The following is an 18,690-nucleotide window of genomic DNA, read 5'->3' on the forward strand; positions in this document are numbered from 1 at the left end:
GGGCGGGAGCGAGGGGAGAGAAAAGAAGAGAAAGAGAGAGAGTGAGAGGGGGAGGAAGAAACGCGCGCGCGGACATTCAAATTTATGGTAATGCCCGACCGACCGCTCTCCGGTGCAGGGTTATCGATCTCGTCTCTCTCTCTCTCTCTCTCTCTCTCTCTCTCTCTCTCTCTCTCTCTCTATCTCTCTCTCTCTCTCTCTTTATCCCTCCCTATCCACCTCTGGTACGTCGTTACCGGCGTTATTAATATCACTCCTGTTATTGTTATTCCCACAGCGGTCTCGCCACGATACGCCACCGCAGTCGTAGGAATCGCATGGATCGCGATCAACCGGGATTTCGCGAGAGAAGCGACGGACTTGTGTTCCGTTGCTTTCATGAATATTAATTCGCGCGAGTACTCGCTAGTAGCGCTAACGATCGTTAATTTACGAGCGGCTAGGTTAGGGCGTTTCGGCAGGTGACTATACAAATTATACTTGTCGCTTGTCGTCGTTGTCGCTGTCGTCGTCGTCGTCGTTGTCATCGTCGTTGTCTCATCTACTCGCGAGTTTACGCGCTTCATGCGGCTTCTGTCGGCCACTGTCAATGACAATGAGCAATTTGTACGACAATTACTCGCACGTATACACTCGAGACGCGGAATTTGTGTCTAGGGAAAATCATGGAGGATTCGACAAAAATCGTCGCCAAACGTCAAATGTTCGTTTTGCCCGAGTGATACAGGAAACATCTAGTAGCTTGGCACTCCTTCTGGGATTTTGTCAAATATTAAGGCGTATAGGAATTTATTAATTATTTATCAATTATCTATTAATTATGTTATTTATGTTTTTTTTTGCGCAAATTGCCATACATTTTGACACTTGATAATATCCACGCAAGATTACGAGAAACAAGCAAGATGCCGGAATGTTTTCCTTTAAATCTCGTTCAATGTCCTCGTGGTATTGAGACACACTCGAGGCAATTTGGAGATGTTACGCGGAAGATTTGCTCGTGGTATTCGCCACGTTAAGTGTACGAGTACAGCTGGCCGCGAGAGAGACCCCATATTTCTCGGCGAATGATATAGGACTGTTGTTATATGGCCGAGTCATGTAAACTTCGCTCGCTTGCATCTGCCTCGGCGTGACGTGGGCAATACGACTCAAGTGGAATATATCGATGGTGCTCGCGAGGGAAAGAGAGAGGAAAACGATGGAATGAGAAGGAGGAGAAAAAGGAGGAGGAGGAGGAATGATGGAGAGGCAGAGGAAGAGAGAGAGAACGAGGGAGGTCAAATAAAAAAAAAAGGATCGAAACGTTATGACTTTATAGCGTTATATCCTGTCTGCCGCGGAATAGGGATCCTAATCCTTTGTCTTAGCGAGCCGTTGCGGCAGCCGCCGCCGCTTTCGTTGGCCAATTTATGGTTGTTAGAGGATTTTAACGTACGGCAATATAGCCACGTGAACGAGACGCGACGGAGGGACGCGTATAACGTGATCCCCGAAAGGCAACACGAAACACGAATAGCGGACCGCGAGAATTATCCACGCGAGGAGAATGATTTACCGAATTATGCACTTCTGTTTGCGCCGACGAAGCAGCCAGGTTCGGCACTCATCGCCTAAAATTACATCTCCAGTAATTATGACTGAAAATGAGCATCGGTTCGGAGAAACTCGCCGGGAACGAACGACTTTCACGATCAGTCCCTCGCGGTATTCGCACTCCGAAATATTTGTCGTTCGCTAGACACATCTTCGAGGACCTTAACCGGCTGCCTCGGTTGCACTGCAAACTACCGAGTAAGTTTGTCCTCTTCTCCACTCCACGCGAAAGAGGGGTAGGGTGCGATCCATTGTCTTTACCGTTCATTCCTGTCCCTCTCTTCTCCTTTCCTCTCTCTTCTCTCTTTCCCCTCTCTCTTTTTCACTCACACACACACACACACACACAGACACACACACATATACACGCGCGCGCGCGCGCGCGCACACGCTCTCTCCGCGCGGCCCATGTATTTTCATTGAAACTCCACCCACTGCAAAAGTACCATTGTTCGAATATTCAAAACGGAGACGTCCATTGTGGTACGTTAGAATGGGCACAATGTGGTTCCTGTGTCGCGGCGCGCGCGTGCTGCGACTTACAACTCGTCCGTGACTCCCTTTAAATTCGCGCGCGGACCGCGAAAATCAGGACATCAACAGGGCGGGGGACGGAGGGGGAGGTTAGAGGGGAGGGAGTGTGGTTGATTTGTTAAACAGGTGTGCTTAACCTTCGATGCTCGATTTTGGTATCGATCGTTGTAGGATATCACCGTCACATACACGGGGAATCGCGAACGAGGACGATCGTCGTTATTGTCGTCGTCGTCGTCGTCGTTGTCGCCGTCGCCGTAGTCAAGGAGGATATCGGTGACACTTGGGTTTCTTCAAACGACAATGAACTGTGCTGTACGACATTAAAGTGGTCTTTTATTCATAAATCCTCGTCGTCGTCGCAAATAACGCTGTGTACGGCAGGAAACTAACACTGAATAAAAATCGTATCGTAATGTGATTGAGGTAGACGGAAAATGAAAGTTTGAAGCGTAAACATACAACGTAATACTCTTTCTTTTAATATAATAAGAATTTATATGTATATATATATATGTATGTGCATATATATATATATATATACACACATACACATACGCACACATATATCATGTGATCATTAGACAATAATATTAATAAAATAATAATAATTGCAATAATAATAGATATATATATTCTGTTTATATTCACATTCAGAACTATGTACAGTTTTTAATTACTTTACAATCGAATCCGTACGAACAAGCGAATAAAACCTAGTAGTCGTAGTGTATATCTGCTTCATTATCTGTACTATTCACAACAAATAGATTCTCTCACGAGGGTGCGACAATGTACACAAAACGTGCGTTATATTTATATATATAATCTTTTCATTTTATTTACCGCTCCACACCTGCTCGTCGTTAGCTGTACCGCCTGCGAAGCGGCACGCTCGACCCTCGTTTTTTTTCGCGACTCTACTTCTCCTGATTATTTACAAAAACGTTATCGCATAATTATACTATGATATACGTGTCAACGAATGCACGAGCACCGACCGTCTTCTTCGTCAGAGTATACCAATACCGCAAACGCCTTGTCTGTGTACGTGCTTGTATGTGGATCTGTTGTGTGTTTGTGTTTGTCTTTCCCTATCTTTTTCCCGTTAAACGGAAAAATCGCATATACACACACATTCTCTCGCTCTCGCTCTCCCGTTATCACAGATATAAATAAATGTATTCTTTACAAAACAATGTACAAGTTGCATTCGCACACCCTCAAACTGCGGACGACGACTGTCGCGCGCACACTCTCGTTACTCCAAAGTACAAAATAATAGTTGATATTTTCTTTCGTTCTCTCTTTCTCTCTCTCCCTCTCTCTCTCTCTCTCTCTCTCTCTCTCTCTCTCTCTTCCCCCCTGCCCCACATTTTCTTTCTTCGAAAAGCGGCCCGAAACTATCGCGTTTTGCAAGTACATCGCGCATCCTGCTCGTCATGATCGACGAAGGTCGCCCTTTTCTTCATGGAGAGACAAGTCGCGCGATATACATACATGTTTATATAAAAAAATAACAACAATTTCGAGCACCGTGCACTGCCGCATTTCTATTCACGCGATATCCTCGAGTCACGATATCGAGCAGCGATATCATCGCAACACAACGCATATGCGACGATGTTCGTGCCTTCGCGTACGTGAATTCCGTGATTGGGAAACTCGACATCCTTGGTAGAATAAAACAATGATTAATTTCACCGCTTATCCCGAACAAGGGAACTCTGAAGATTCGTCTGTTCAAAGATTCGCTTGAGAGAATTAAAAAGCTACGTAGCGATCGCTTGGAAGGTATTTCAGGACATTGTGAAAATTTACGTTCAATATTATCCTATCGTTATCTTTATTTAACAGGAAGAGATCGTCTCTTCCTATAGTCATAGAAATTAATTTTACAACGTCGAACGACGAAAAAACGCAGAGGAAGCGAGTGGAAACATGCCGATTCGACTCGAGATGCGCGAGTGCACGGCTCTGTGGTGCACAAAAAGGGACGAGTTTGATCCTCATAGCAACACCACCGTCGTATCCTCGTCGCTGATAATAATTACTACGCGCGTAAGCGTTACGCCAACTCTCCGCTCGTATGATCTTCCTCCTTCCTCCCCATTTCCCCCACCCCTCCCCTACCCCACATATTTTTATTCGTATTTATACTTATAATATAGTATATTCTGCGGCGCGGGAATCTCTTTCTCTGTTTCTTTCCGCGGGGACTCTCGAGACGCCACCCCGATAAAATTTCGTGATGTAGTAGGTACAGCCTTAAGATCTACGGCCTAGAGTTAACTCGCGTGTCACCGTGTGTGTGTTTCTTCGTATATGTGTGTGTGTGCGAGTAAGTGTGATGCGCGTAGGTGTGCATTATTTATCATTCCATCTCTATATGCGGGTATGTCGGGTATACGTTAATATTTCATTCGGATAGTTAAAGGAGTTAGTGGTAGTTTAAAGATAGTAGCTTTGTAGTGCGCTATGCGATCTGTCTTTCCCTTATTTTCGTCTTAAACCTACAACAGGTAGATCAAGTATCTCTGTTCTCTCTCTCTCTCTCTCTCTCTCTCTCTCTCTCTCTTTCTTTCTGTGTATCTCTCGATACTGATGATACTGCGCAACCTCGGACACAACATCTCGCCCGAGTTTCGCTCCGCGTCCCGCCGAAATCACCCCAACGAGCTACCACGGGAGCGATTTCGAGCGATGACCGTTTCTTAGGTGGGTCTCTAAGGTCTCTCGTTAGTCCTCTCATAACGAAGGTGCGGCGGTTGCTTGCTCGTTCGCTTACTTGCACGTTGCCCGTGAATTCGCGATTTGTGAATCCGCGCGCGATCTCGGAAGAGGCGCGTCGTTTGTCCACCAGCCGGTCCCGCGGTCCTTCCGACGAAAACCGGACGGATCGACCGGCGATATAATGGAATCTCGAAAACGACTCGCCCTTCCACCGGCGGGTGTATCGTATATATGTGTCACGTGTAATTGTGTGTGTGTGTGTGTGTGTATGTGTATTCGCGTACATACACTCTGGTGATGCTGCGACGCAGCTTCTCGAAGCGCGATCGGCGCTTCTCGTCTTTTCTATATACAGAATCGAGGATTCTACGTGCTCGCGGGAACTCATTCTTGCCGACGACACCGAACGATCTACTCGAATGGCTCACGTCGACGGAAAAAACGAGAAGAAAAACAAAAAATTGAAGAAGACTCACGATATCGCGTGTAGACGGTACGGTGTTGCGCGAGTACGTGTGTGTGTGTGTGTGTGTGTGTATACATATGTATGTGTTATGCGTGCACGCATGCATGCATATTGCGTGGAAACGATGCACCGGTGGTGTCGGGCATCGGCGGAGAAATCGTTCAACCGCTTTCTCCCTCCCCTTCTCGACCCGGGTGTAACACGAAAACGTTTACCTCCACCTGAGAGTGCCTCGGCGACAAGGTGGACCCGCGCTTCTCCTCGCAGTCGCTCCTCCTAGAGAGAGCTCGTCGGCAGGCACGGTGGTCGGTGCGGTCACGGTGACCGGTAACCGATCGAAAATAGTGACTCTCCGCTCCTCTACCGGTGGGGTGGAGCGCTCGCGTCGGGCATAAATCCTCCCGCGGTGCGGTCCCTCACATTCTTCTTTCCTCTTATATAGCCGGGCTCGCGGTGTCGCCTCGCCGTACGTAGCCGTGCGTAAGCAGGCACTTTGACGTAATTCTCCTAATTCCTAAATCTCCCCTAAGCTGCCGCCGGCTCTCCTCCCGCGCTCGCGTACTCTCGCACCCCTCGCGGGTGCGAGCGCGCGCGTGCGCTATCCGCCCCATTCGTCTTCTCCCAGTCGCGCGTTTCCTTCCGAGAGGTCGGGGAAACGATTTATGTATCTCGAAGAGTCAACTGCCCTCCGACCGCCACCCGTCCACCCATCCTTCCTCCCAACCCTTTCTACCCTTTTCTATCCGCTCTTTCTCTCTCTCTCTTTTTGCCGCTAGTGCTTCGCGCTTCCTTCTTTCTTCCCGCCTGACGCGAGGTCGAGATAACGCTAATAAATCCCGAGACCACTCAGGAGCGCGTATTTACAGTCCGGCCGCAGGACCTTCTCCGCAGGACCTTTCCTCAACGGCGCCGCTTTATCCTGCAACAGAGAAATGGAGATGGTCTTAGATCGGCCGCCGGTGTCGTGCGCCCTTTTGTTCCGCGAGAGAGCGGAGGCGTCTCTTGTGCGCGACGTGTGCACGTCAGGCGTCATGTGCGCGCCTGATGATTACAATTAGACATATGTATTACATTTTTCTACGCTCAAACGATAAACGATACACGCAATGCGTCACAGCTCTCCAAACCGCCCTAACGAGTCGGCAAAGCGATTGTCGCTGGTTATCAAGGTGTGCAATTGCAGGCCGCTTCCACAGAAATTACCGACTTCCGAAGAAATTACTTCATAAGGCCACGACAATTGCACTCAGCAATTATAACCCGTTCGACGAGCACGCGGGGGGCGCGACCGGTTTGGTGGACGGTTCGCGATAACCGCGCAAACGCGCCGAAGTTTGTGAATTCATGATCGGACGTTACAGCGCTCATGCTTCCGGTAGGATCGACAACGGCGGCTTATCGATGCACTCGACGATCACCGTGTCTCACACGGGATGGAGCGACCGGGACGTTGGGCATGTCGATTCCCCGACATCGTCGCGATCGGTTGCACGTCATCGGGGTACGAACCCGCTCGTTATGTGTAGCGCATTCTATTTTTGCGCGACTCGACTCGCGGTCGGATAATCGTTCTCGCTCGCGATAGCGCGACAGCGATTGATAAACGATAAAGTACCACGTGCCGCGCGAGATAAAAGGCGATCGTTATGCAAAACACGCCACTCAACCGGCCATTAGCGGCGCGCGTATCGTTCTCTTCGCTCGGCTCACACACGGAGCGGCCGCTTACACGGCCGTAAACTATTCGCCGTAATTGTGTCGACTATTTTCGCGTGGTGCATTAGATAGACCGACACGCGAATTATGCGCGAGACAACACCCTCCGTGGAGAATCGGCAGAATCGTAAATCCCAAATCTTCGGACCAAAGGAGGTGGAGGAGGAGGTGGTGGAGGAGGAGGAGAATTGGAAGTTATCTCTTAATGGACGAAAAGAGTTTGATTTAATCGCGCGCTCGTGCGCCCACGCGAATTTATGCGGCACTTTGCTAACATTTGCGGCAACAAGCGATTTCCATTTCTGGAACTGATAAAATTAGCACGACGGCCATTATAGCGCGCTCGTTGTACATGTGTATGGCCGTGCAGATGGATCAGCGTATCTGCACCGCGTGTATCGATTGGCCACGTCTCTTCCGGTGGCCAACAACTTCGATATGCCGCTTGCTGTAGCGGCAATTGCCGTATAGGCGATACCGCGTTCTCTCTTGTTTCCCCTGTACGTTGCTCGCGTTTCGGCTATTTATGACGATCGCCTGAGATACGCGTTATAGCCGTATCACACTAGCGACTCGCCATTGCGGCTGTGATTATGTCTCTTAACCAATGAGAAAAGCCAATGAGTAGTAGCCAAGAGACATAATCGCAGCCTCAGCCGCAGTCGCGAGTCGCTAGTGTGATACGGCTATTAGATACGATTTCCGAACGCGATTTTAATCAAAGCTTCATCGATATTGTCGCGCGCGTATCAAACCCCGAGGAGACTTTGCAAGAGTAAAGGAGACATTTTTCGCCTTCGTTCGCGCCGAGTCTCGTCGCTGGCAACGCGCACGATCGATGAACGTATAGTCCTGCAGCATCGCGTGAATAAACCATAGAGATATGAACATGCAAATCGATATGAAGCGAGGAGAGGAGATCCCTTTTTTTCTTCTCTTTGTTTTGGCAAGTCTACACAGTGGACATTGTCCCGAAATTCAGAAAGCGAGACATCTTTTCGAAAAGTATTAATTCCGAAATCCACATAACCTAACGAAACTATAAATTTCTTAAAAATTGGAAGCTTGCAATTGTCCTGGAAAGTTATAACATCGAGATCAGTAGAGGCAATGCACCAAAATTGCTATTACTATTATTATCATCTTGAGGAAGTTATTTTTTATATACATTTTTTCCCATTTTACTTACTATGTTATGTACATTTATTATTTTACACCTATCTCTCTCTTTCTTTCTTGCTCTCTCTCTCTCTCTCTGCCCTATACTTATCATTGAATCTAATATTTTGTTTGTTTCATCTATGATTATTTTTATTCAATTCGTATATATTAAAGAGCGCTTTCCCGTTAACAAGGATTATTATTATTTTCGATAGAAAATTGTCTTACATTCCGATTTTGGCAGATTTTTCTCGGGACGATGCATACACGGAAAAAAAAGATTTGCTAATATATGGACAACTAATATATATATTAGCTAATATATATATTAGCAAATCTTTTAGCTATCACAAATAAATGACTTTGCTATGAAAGCAAGAAAATTTGCTCCTGCAGCTAATATTTTTAGTTGTATATATTAGCAAATCTTTTTTTTCCGTGTATCCATACTTGGTACACGCACAGCTGAATGAGTTGAAATGAAAAGCAATCAGAAGGAAGTTTTAGAGCCGCTTGCAATCTCGACTCGCTGCCCGAAAGGGTTATGCATCGCGTCCGCGAGTGACGCTGATCGATGCTCGATGCATCATCGACGATACGTTCGAATTAATCGTGTTTCGGCGAACAATTATGCGGACACGTGGGCACACGTTGATGCGCGATAACGCCGCCGGGGAGATTTCCGCGTTGCGCGATTAAACGGCACGCCAATATCCATTTGGTGGCGACGTTTCGGGAACGACACCGTCGGCACCAGGCTCGCGGCAGTCCGGCGAATATTTCGCAACGCCGCTGTTCGTAGTAAGGGCTGTCTGTCTGTCTATCCGTTCCGCCGTGCGTCCCTTTCTCCCCTGCATCGCCGTTTGTTCCTTCTTTCCTTCCCTCTCGCGCTCGCTGTCGCTCCCCGTTCGCCGGACTGCGACGCCGCGTCGCTTCGGATGACAAATGTCCCGCGATTATGCGGCAAGTCGTTCTGAAAGTTCTGCCGTGTGACATCTGGATGTTACACCGCCGGTCTCCAGCGGGAGCATCGCTCTCCCGGCAATAAACATTTACGATTATCATTTGTGCGACCTCTCGCGACTCGCGTCCCCGTTTCTGCGTGCACATTGTTACGAAACTCCCAGCGATCTATCTGGCCGATAAAAAACGCACTCATGACGGGGCGTACGCGCGCACACACACACACACCCACACGCAGGTTTATCACCATTATTATTATCGACGTCGGCTGATCTCTCGTTGGCTTTTATCCGATAATGCGGAAGGGAAGGCACAGCGCGAAACTTTGCAGTCGATGACGCACCGAGGGAACTATTTCGCCTTGGCTATCGGAGAGACGTTAACGCGGAATGACAAACTTCCTCGCGAGAACTTGGGACTTGAGGCATAAAAGACGGCGAGATAGTGTAATTGCTCGATCATCATCTCTCACACGACTCATACGTCTCTCGTTAACTCGAAGCCAGCCGGCCAGACAGGCAGACGGACGGACGGACGGACGGACGCGCGGAACGAAGAAGGTGTCTTTTCTTTTTATAAACGCGAGGCTACTTACATCCGTTGCCCATTCCTCGACGGCTGACCCTTCGTAGAAACCTGTTTATCCATTCTCCACTATCTCTAACGGATGTCCCGAAAGTGACGTTATGAGACACAGTGCCGCGGGATAGAAGCATCTGCTCCTATCCACTTAGCTATCACGACCTCTCGAGTGTTCGTCCTCCGGTAATTTACAAATCGGCAGATTAATTATATTCGAATAAGAGCCGACTAGAAATTTATCCCATGGTCCTGATCAGGCTGATACCTGTCGGCTGACCGAGGCGGCCTCATGCTTTTGCATAACCTGATGTAATCGGATCCTGATAAGTCATGTAACGCAATGTGACAATCAGGACCTTATTAACATTACACGTAAAACTTTATATGTAACACTTGGCGATATTTCTGCGAATTATTTTCCTACAATTAATTTTAATTATCGTTCCTTTTCTCTTCGTTATATATATTCCGTGTAATCTTATGAATGAACAAATTAAATAAATAATTTATGAGGATCGTTAATAATTAGTATCTTATTGATAATTAGAGTCTGATAAAACATCATCTTGTACAAGCCAGATAACTGATTGGAATCAACCTGACCAGGAACATGGGGTAAATTTCTAATATCTTCGCAATAAATTTGCGCTCGATGGCCGTTCGTCCAAGGATACCGCGTAGATTCGGATTAAGATCTCAGGTACGACGCTTACTCTCGCGGCCGGCGACGGTAATTTATTTTCAATCGCGGCGAGAATCGCGCCGATTACGGGGAGAACTCTCTCTCGCGGTCTCTCCCGTGAGGATCGGCCGAGCGACGTGACGTCGTAATTTAACGCGAACGGCCGCGAGAGAGGATCCTCGTTGGGGAGATCCCGGCTCTCGGCGTCGATCTCGACGCGCGATATTATGCGCTTATAGAACAAGACCCCGAGGAGGGAGGAAGAGTGAGAGAGAGAGAAAGAGAGAAGGATATATATATATATATATATATATATATATATATATATAGAAAGAGAGAAAGGGGGAGAGAGAGAGAGAGAGAGAGAGAGAGAGAAATGCGAGGCGGTGAACGGAATCCGCGATGCGAGATTCGCCGTAAACGTGAATTTCATCGCTCGAATTCTCCCCGGTTGATCCCCGGATATCGTCGCCGCCGCCGCGGCGAACGCGCGCTCCATAATGCCAATGTGCCATCGTGTAATTATTACGCTGGTCTCGCGTGGCCGGCACGGAGTAACTTGCATAATGCAGAAGACAGCCCCGGCATGAAATTATAAACATCAAACAATCATTAATTCAACGAAAGCACCGGTTGCGGGGAATTTTAATAATAACTCATGCGCCTCGTGATAGCGTAGCTCGACTTACATTACCCGGTACTTTTACCTCGTGGCGAAGGAGGCAAAACATTCCGCGCGCGTAATCGACGCGAATTATATTTCCTTGGAAAGCCAACAACGTGGCCGCGGCGTTGACGGCGGCGACGGCAGCGACGGCGGCGACGGCGAGGCGCACATGCACCTTCATAATGATTTAATTATAACGTGCGCTCGGGACTAGCGGGGGACTCTGTTTATTTTATAACTTTATTAATAATCCCCCGTTAAGTGTACGTGAATCGCCTCATACGGTGTTTATACGGTAATAGCGTAAGGGCGTATGGATAACGAGCCGTCCGTTCAGCCGTGGCTCTTTTCTGCGCGCGTGCGTCCTAGAGATCATCACACCGAAGCAAACGAGCGTAACGAGTAAACAGCGAGCGCGCAACACACGAGCGTCACTTTTTTTTTAATGAGTAGAGATAGCATCTCTTCTCGACTGTCTATCTATCCGGTTTTAGAATTAACGCCAGTCGGCTGGACTAGCCGACTAGTCTGAGCGCGGCGCGCCTTTCTCACTCACTGTTGGAGAGTTGCATTTTTATTCCCAATCGATAGCATTTGCATCCGCGCCAGCGCGGTCGAAGTCACGAATTTGTGAATGATAGCGACAGGTCTCGCCTCGCTTTGCGTTAAGAAAGAGATAGAGACAGAGAGAGACATTTATTTTACACCCTGAAACCAAGTTTCTTCAGTCGCTTCGTCTTTATATACAATGTGAAACGGTCATCGAGTATAATACTAACAAAAGTATCAATATTTCAAGATATAACATGTAAATCGTTTGCACAAAGAGTATTTATATAAATAAGTAATAATAATTATTATAATATAATACGGTTAAAATTGAAATTAAGTGAATATGTATGGTTGACAAGTGCTATACGGAAATGAAAAATATCTATTTTTAAAGCCTAGACTGTGGTATTAGCTATTCGCGAATGTTAGGAAGAATCCCATTCTAATATTCCACCACAAAGAATCTAAAAGATGAGTACAACCAATCTACCACAAAAGAGACAGAAGGAGAGAAGAGAGAGAAAGAAAATGTGATGCACGTCTCTCTCTCTCTCTCTCTCTCTCTCTCTCTCTCTCTCTCTCTCTCCCCCTCTGTCCCTCTGTTTCTCACGTGGGCGCTCTCCGATTACTCCCAGGTAGCAACGAAGAAGAAGCCGTCTAGTGCGCGTACGAGAACGCGAATCCGGGCTACTGTTTCGACCCTGAGAACTCCTCTCTCAGGATTTACGCGCGTCGGTCGTTACGCGTGATAAACACTCCGTGGCGAACTCGTGTCCCGAAAATAGAGGTCGAGGACAAAGAAGGACACACGGTATGCATAAATGCGACGAGCAGCAGCGTGTGTAGTGCCCGATGAAACACAACCGAAGCCTGGGAATCCCAGAAATGCGCGCGTTTCTCAAAGAAGCACCGGCAACGGTAGGCCTTCGAGGTCTCTCCAGGAGAGAGAAATAGAAGGAGAACGAGCGAAAGAGGGACACTGCGGGAGAGAGATGGAGCAGGAAAGAGTGCGTAAGAGGAAGAGACGAAAAAGACGCGGGAAACCGCGACGACGTGTTCGAGGATTTATTAAGGAGACACCTGAATCCCCCGTCTGGAATCTTGAAGCCGTTAAAAAGATCGCCTATCCTCTCGCCTGCGAGGCGAACCACGAGTGCGCACGGTGGTCTCGAATTTTATGCAGATGCCGTGAGATCGTGTAAATATCCATCTAGTCAGGAGGCGACGATAGTTAGAAAGCGGGTTCCGGTCAGGAGGATCCTCACCTCCACCAGCCGTTTTAATGGCAATTAAACATCCGAGCTAATTGGCAATTATGGGGCATGAGAGAATCATTGGCAGAACTTTGTTTCTCCGCGAAGGCTCTCCTCTCAGTGCTCTGTTTCGCTTCTTCGTACCTTTTCGCCCCGCGATGATCGGAGAAGTGGACGGTGAAAGAGAAGAGAGGAGGAGATATCGGGTCTACCTGGTGGTAGGTGCTACAAAAGGCACTGTCTCGCGCGACCTGCGCGACTCACACTCTCGTATACCTGTCCGCTGCCTGGCTGCGCGCGACAGGAAAGGCGAAGAGGGAAAGAGGCAGAGATCGAGATGGTCCGAATGGAGCGGATGCTGGAGTCCGGGATGTGCAAGGAGAGGAGAAGAGAGGAGAAGCGTGGGAGGGGGACAGAGAGAGGGTAGCATTATAAGCGCGTCCGAGTTGCGAACGCACCGACGCGCGGTATATAGTATACACATACACACACACACACACACACATGCGCGCGGGAGAAGAGAAGGCGAGAGGTGACGACAGCGAAAACTAGTTTATTTGGAACGCGGCTATAAATTAGGATCAGATCGCTGCGAGATAAGGGAGTACGGGCTAACACCCGGTTCCCTCCGAAAAGACGACCCTCTGCCTCGCACTCCACCTCACCCCTTTCAACCCACCCCGCCGTGCCCCCTCGTCGCCTTTCTGCTCGCATCCGTCGTGGCATCCTACAAAGACAACGACGACGGATGCGTCGCAGCCGATACTTTCACATCGGCCTGACCGGTGATTCTTTCTTTCTCGAGCCTTCATCGTCACCTTCTTCGCAATAACGAACATCTCGGGGTTCATTTTGCATCTCGTGTGCTTCTCCCCTTCTCGCCGTCGGTCCGACGTGTCTCGAGTTTCGTCCCGCGTTTTCCTTTCGCGACCGACGTTCGTGAAGATTATCAATAAGATGAAGATAGACGCTGCGATAATGACGTCGCGGTTATTACATCGCTTCGCTCGATTACGTTGCGGTAAGACGAATTAGAAACAAGAGAACGCGCGTTCAGCTTCCGTCTTATCCACGTTGGCGGTTAAAGGCTGACACGCGCTTCCTCTGGTCGTCGCCGGTAGTTTCGATCTTGTCGAGCGGATTCCCATCGCCATCGGGCACAGACGGGAAGAACTCGAGAGCTAACTCACGCTTCGCTCCAACTGTTCTCTCTTCTCAGCTTCTAGTCGCTACGAGGGGAGACAGGAGAAAAGCGGGAAATGTATTTTCGCGAGGAGAGCGATCCGGCTCCTTTACGATTTCGACGAATCAGATAACCCTTCGAGCACTCGTGCTCGCACCGCGACGTTACAGATACCTTCTCCTTCACCATCTCTTCGGCAGACCAAGAGCGAGAAGGAGAAGAATGGCGCGGAACGGAGAGTAGTAAGCCCTGGAGATGAATCCCGCGAATCGTTTGTAGAGAAACGAGAGAACAGCCATTTAGACCCTCCTTTTATCCACGGCCGCGAATGAGACGGAGATTCCTCGGTGTTCCCAAAGCGCTTTAACGATCGCCTCGACTATCGCGGATAACTGCTTTTCTATCTTGCGCGCCCATACGAATCGCTCGCCCGCGAATCGCATACACAACGAGTCTCGTCCGCGCGATTATTTCGCTCTGTACGGAGAAATAAGTTTGGAATTAACCTGACGATAAGCGAACCAAGCGCGTGTCGGTGAAAGGAAACAAAATTTCCAGTTCTTACGAGTCAATTCGGTTGCAAGTATCATAATAAATTCGGTTTCCTTCAGCTGAAACGCGTTTGATCCGTTCATTGTCAGGTGAGTTGAACCGAGCTTTTTCTCCAAGTAGAAAACACGTGAATACGCTCGCGGAAAACAACGGCAGATTTCACGGTCGCGTTCGGGAATAATGGCCAATTCTTCATTCGCAAGCCCTTTGTAATTGACGCAATAATTCACGGGTAATTCTGTATCACGCGCGACAAATCTCCGCGAATCGCTCATTCGTGATGCGACGTGCGTAATTTCCGTGGAATTTACGGGAGAACGCTATTCCTCTTACGACTCTGCCGGAGGTATCCATCTTGAGGTTAATCCGGGGCCCACTAGTAAGGAGATCTCGCTCTCGAAAGAGAGAGAGGAGCTGAACGCGCGAGACTGGACCGGAGTCGTCCGTTCGGTCACCAACGCGACAGGTTGAGGTGTGTCCGGGTGTATACGGTGTTCCAACACACGCGATCCGCGCGCCCATACACCCATACACGGACGCACGTAAAGTAAAAAAAAAAGAAAGAAGAAAGAACCCACGGGGCCGACTGACTGGTGTGGTAAGAGAAAGACGCGGTTAGCCAGTGGTGATTCCATTCACTGATTGAAATCTCCGTCCATTTGTCACTGTCAAGGAGGTGGCGATAGCTTCTTTCTCCCTATTTCTCTCACCGTCTCTCGCTCCCCTTCCCCCTCTCTCTCTCTCTCTCTCTCTCTCTCTCTCTCTCTCTCTTGTGCACACGTCGCCTAAGCATCGTGGTGGACCGACGGGCCGCGCGTTACTCAGTGTGTGCCATGTCCATTATTATTTCGACTCGGGTCGCCGGGCCTTAACGACCAATCGACACGCCGGATATTAATTTCTTATCGATTGTCCCGGGCGCGAGAACCGCGGGAGTGTTCGGCAGAAAGCGGAGCGACGTCGATTCGGCCTCGCGGGCCGTTCACCGTTCACCGTTCGCGCAAGCGAATCCTTGTATCGATTTTCGTGCCGATAAGCCGGTCATGTACCGTTGCTTCAGACAACTTACCTTTTCTGACCCCTCCCTCCTACCCTCTGCCTGTTCGGGCCGTCTCGCCCCACCGAGACTTGGCCGAGAGACTTCTTTTTATAGGCCGAAAGTAAATTACGAACATCGTCGTTCGCCGTGATATTAACACAACTGTGATACATATATACCGAGCGACCCAGAATCCCGAGTCAATTTCTCCGCGGCAGAAATCGCTTTGACGGATGTACGATTACACGCATATAACGCACGGTTGTTGTGTTTGCATGAGCTTCGAATATCGAGTGAGATCGTGAAAAAAAAGAAAAAAAGAACGAAGATTAAAACGTACGAAGAAACAGTTAGACACGATTGTGAAACTTACTTTTTGAAAGAAAGATGACTGTCATCCTGGACCTTTGTGCTGGCTCTTTAGACCGGCGACACGAAGCCGCTACCCATCGACTGCGAGCTGTAACAAGAAGTACACCCATACACATTTCCCGAACATTCTTAACTCTCTGTTCGCGCGAAATTCACGAGGTTACGTTCGTTCAACACGATTAACACGTTACCACTCGCGTTTTCCGATCGCAAGAAGATACGAACGGCACACATCAGACCGTATTTTCTACTCACCCTTTATAGAAAGGTTTAAACGCAGTAGTAGCTTCCGTGGGCGGCAAGCTGGCAGTGGTTTGATGCTGGTGCAGAATGGAATTCTGTCCGACCGGCGAGAAGTCCTTGTGTGGCGAGCTCTGCAGCCGTGAGCTGAAGGACGACGCATTGTTGGCCGAGCTCGAGCTCGTCGACAGGTAACCGCCTCCACCGCCGGGGTGACTCGCCCCATAGGGATTGGGATTGCCGTTAGTTCCGGTATTGGCGTTGCCACCAGGGCAGTAACCACCCGGCGGCGGCTGGATCACTCCGTTCGGCGTGGCCACCTTCATATTGGGTGGCGTCTGCGGTGGAGTGTCCGTACCAACCTCGGGAAACCCCGCCGCCGCCGAGGAGGACGCGCTCGAGCTCGAGCCCGACGACGAGTTGGGGTTGTAATGCAGCTGGCCGCCGGATGAGGACGAAAGGAAGCCGCCATATCTCACGGCAGCACTCGAATAGGGCGTCGTCGCTGCCGCGGACGGGCTCATGCCCGCCGAGGAGGGTAGAGCGAACGAACTCAAGCTTCCTCCACCTGCGCCACCGCCTCCACCACCGCCACCAGCGGCGGCACCCGCTGCGCCCGCCGCACCAAGCCACGCTTGTTGCGCGTGGTGATGATGCCCTTGATTAGGTAGGTGATGTTGTTGTTGTTGATAATGTTGCTGATGATGCAGGTGGTGGTATTGCTGTTGGTGGGGGTGCGAAGACGGCGGTGGCGTCTTGCACGCCGCAGTGTCCGCCAACGACCAGATTTTGGGTTTCGTCGCTGGGATCGGCACGCCACCGGCGCTACAATCTTGTTTGATCCCTTCCTCCTTCATATGATCCTCACCACCGTAACCCGGATGATGATGGTGATGATGTTGCATCGTGTGGTGAAAGGGATGCTCGTTCCGTCGACGTTCGTCCTCGAGATCGAGATCGTCCTCGTCGTCGAGATCCTTCTCGTGCTGCATCAACTCCGCTTTCACATGCCTCATCGGCTCTGGAAGCAGTCCGGGAAAATTATCTTTAGACTTATAAACCCAATTGCGCGTCTGCAAATGGAACTGCTTGTGAAATCGAGACCATTAAGTTTATAATAATATATAAAAAATATCAACATATAGAAAATGTATCTGTCGCAAATGAATTATTGGAATCGTTTTTTGTATTGTAATATAGTACATATTAGCACATATTTTGGACGAGATTCGCTCGACGATTTGTCACACATATACACACATGTCGAGGAATATTTTGCAAAAGTAAAACAGCTATACGGAAATATAGGTATTAATGGTTTATAATGCCCCGATGCGCGAGAGTGAGATGTGGAACACGAGTCATCGTGACGAGATTCCAACAGCGTGGAAGGTCGTCGAGCGTCGGTGGTGACGGCGGCGGTGGTGGTGGTGGAGCATGGATATCTCCCTTACGCCCTTATACAGTTAAGCTGTAAGGGATGCTGTGAAAAAAGGGAGCGAAGCCTTCAACCACTTTGGGGCGCGAGAGATTTCAGTTTTCCCCTCGGGGTAGCCGGGCGGGGACGCGAGAGGACAGGCGGGTGGACGGGAAGGAGGGAGAAAAAGAGAGAAAGGGAAGCATATCCTTTTCCTTTTTCTCCGATCTCCCCGTCCCGTCGTCTCTCTCGGGGCACTTCAGGATCGTCTCGACCGTCTGCCAGCCAGCCAGCTAGGCAGCCACCGAGCCGAGCCAAGCCAGCCAGTCAGTCAGGGGTGAGAATTTCATTAAGAGGTTCGAATGTGTCGGCAGAGGGTTTACTTGATGGGTCGTCAAGCGATAATTCCCAAGCTCGAAGGGCGTGCTGCTTACACCCTGGAGTGTAAGAGAGACGTAGAGAGGTTGATAGACAAAGAGAGGGGTGAAGAGAGAGAGATTGTGCGAAAGAGAGAGAGAGAGAGAGAGACAGAGAGAAAAAGAGAGTTTCGGTTTAGGGCGTCTGCACCCCTTTATAAAGGAAACCTTATGGGCCAACTAAATAGATACTACCGTCGAGTCCACAAGTGGCTCTTTAACTTTTGACCCTCTTTTATCAGACGTTAATCTCATAATCTTCGCGCCGCGTAGGTGGCTTTCGTGTTCGAGTCGAATAACTAAATTGTATCGGACTCGGGTTTACGGGTCAGATCGTTAACCGCATCACACAAATCACGAGTATATAATAGTCGGTCCTTTCCGTTTCGACATTATATACTTCCGCGATTACGCGGGAGGAAACCGAAGAACTCTCGTCCCATGCGTCTGACTTTACGTAACAATAGCGAGTTCCAAATGGGAACTTTATATATATATATATATATATATATATATATATATATATATATATATATATATATATATATATATATATATATATATAT

At 48.9% G+C, this 18,690-nt stretch overlaps 1 protein-coding gene and 1 long non-coding RNA gene across 8 annotated transcripts in view; one reads left to right on the top strand and one right to left on the bottom strand.

Annotated features, from left to right (window-relative positions):
* LOC116841994 overlaps positions 1 to 18,690 on the top strand; it is a 229,208-nt gene that overhangs the window by 144,423 nt on the left and 66,095 nt on the right. The gene's annotated exons all lie outside the window — the stretch shown is intronic.
* The window catches only part of LOC116841890 (homeobox protein caupolican-like), an 86,292-nt gene continuing 70,051 nt past the window's right edge, over positions 2,450 to 18,690 (bottom strand). For all 7 annotated transcript variants that reach the window (XM_032810393.1, XM_032810380.1, XM_032810352.1 and 4 more), the window contains 3 exons: positions 16,307 to 17,312; positions 16,053 to 16,139; positions 2,450 to 6,248 (listed from right to left, as the gene is read on the bottom strand). In XM_032810393.1, the coding sequence (XP_032666284.1) occupies positions 16,100 to 16,139; positions 16,307 to 17,312 (1,046 nt within the window). In that variant the 3' untranslated portion in view covers positions 2,450 to 6,248; positions 16,053 to 16,099. The remainder of the gene's footprint in view (positions 6,249 to 16,052; positions 16,140 to 16,306; positions 17,313 to 18,690) is intronic.

Source organism: Odontomachus brunneus, unplaced genomic scaffold (genome assembly GCF_010583005.1).
Source record: "Odontomachus brunneus isolate Ranch 3 - 2012 unplaced genomic scaffold, Obru_v1 Obru_scaffold_002, whole genome shotgun sequence".
Lineage (NCBI taxonomy): Eukaryota > Metazoa > Arthropoda > Insecta > Hymenoptera > Formicidae > Odontomachus > Odontomachus brunneus.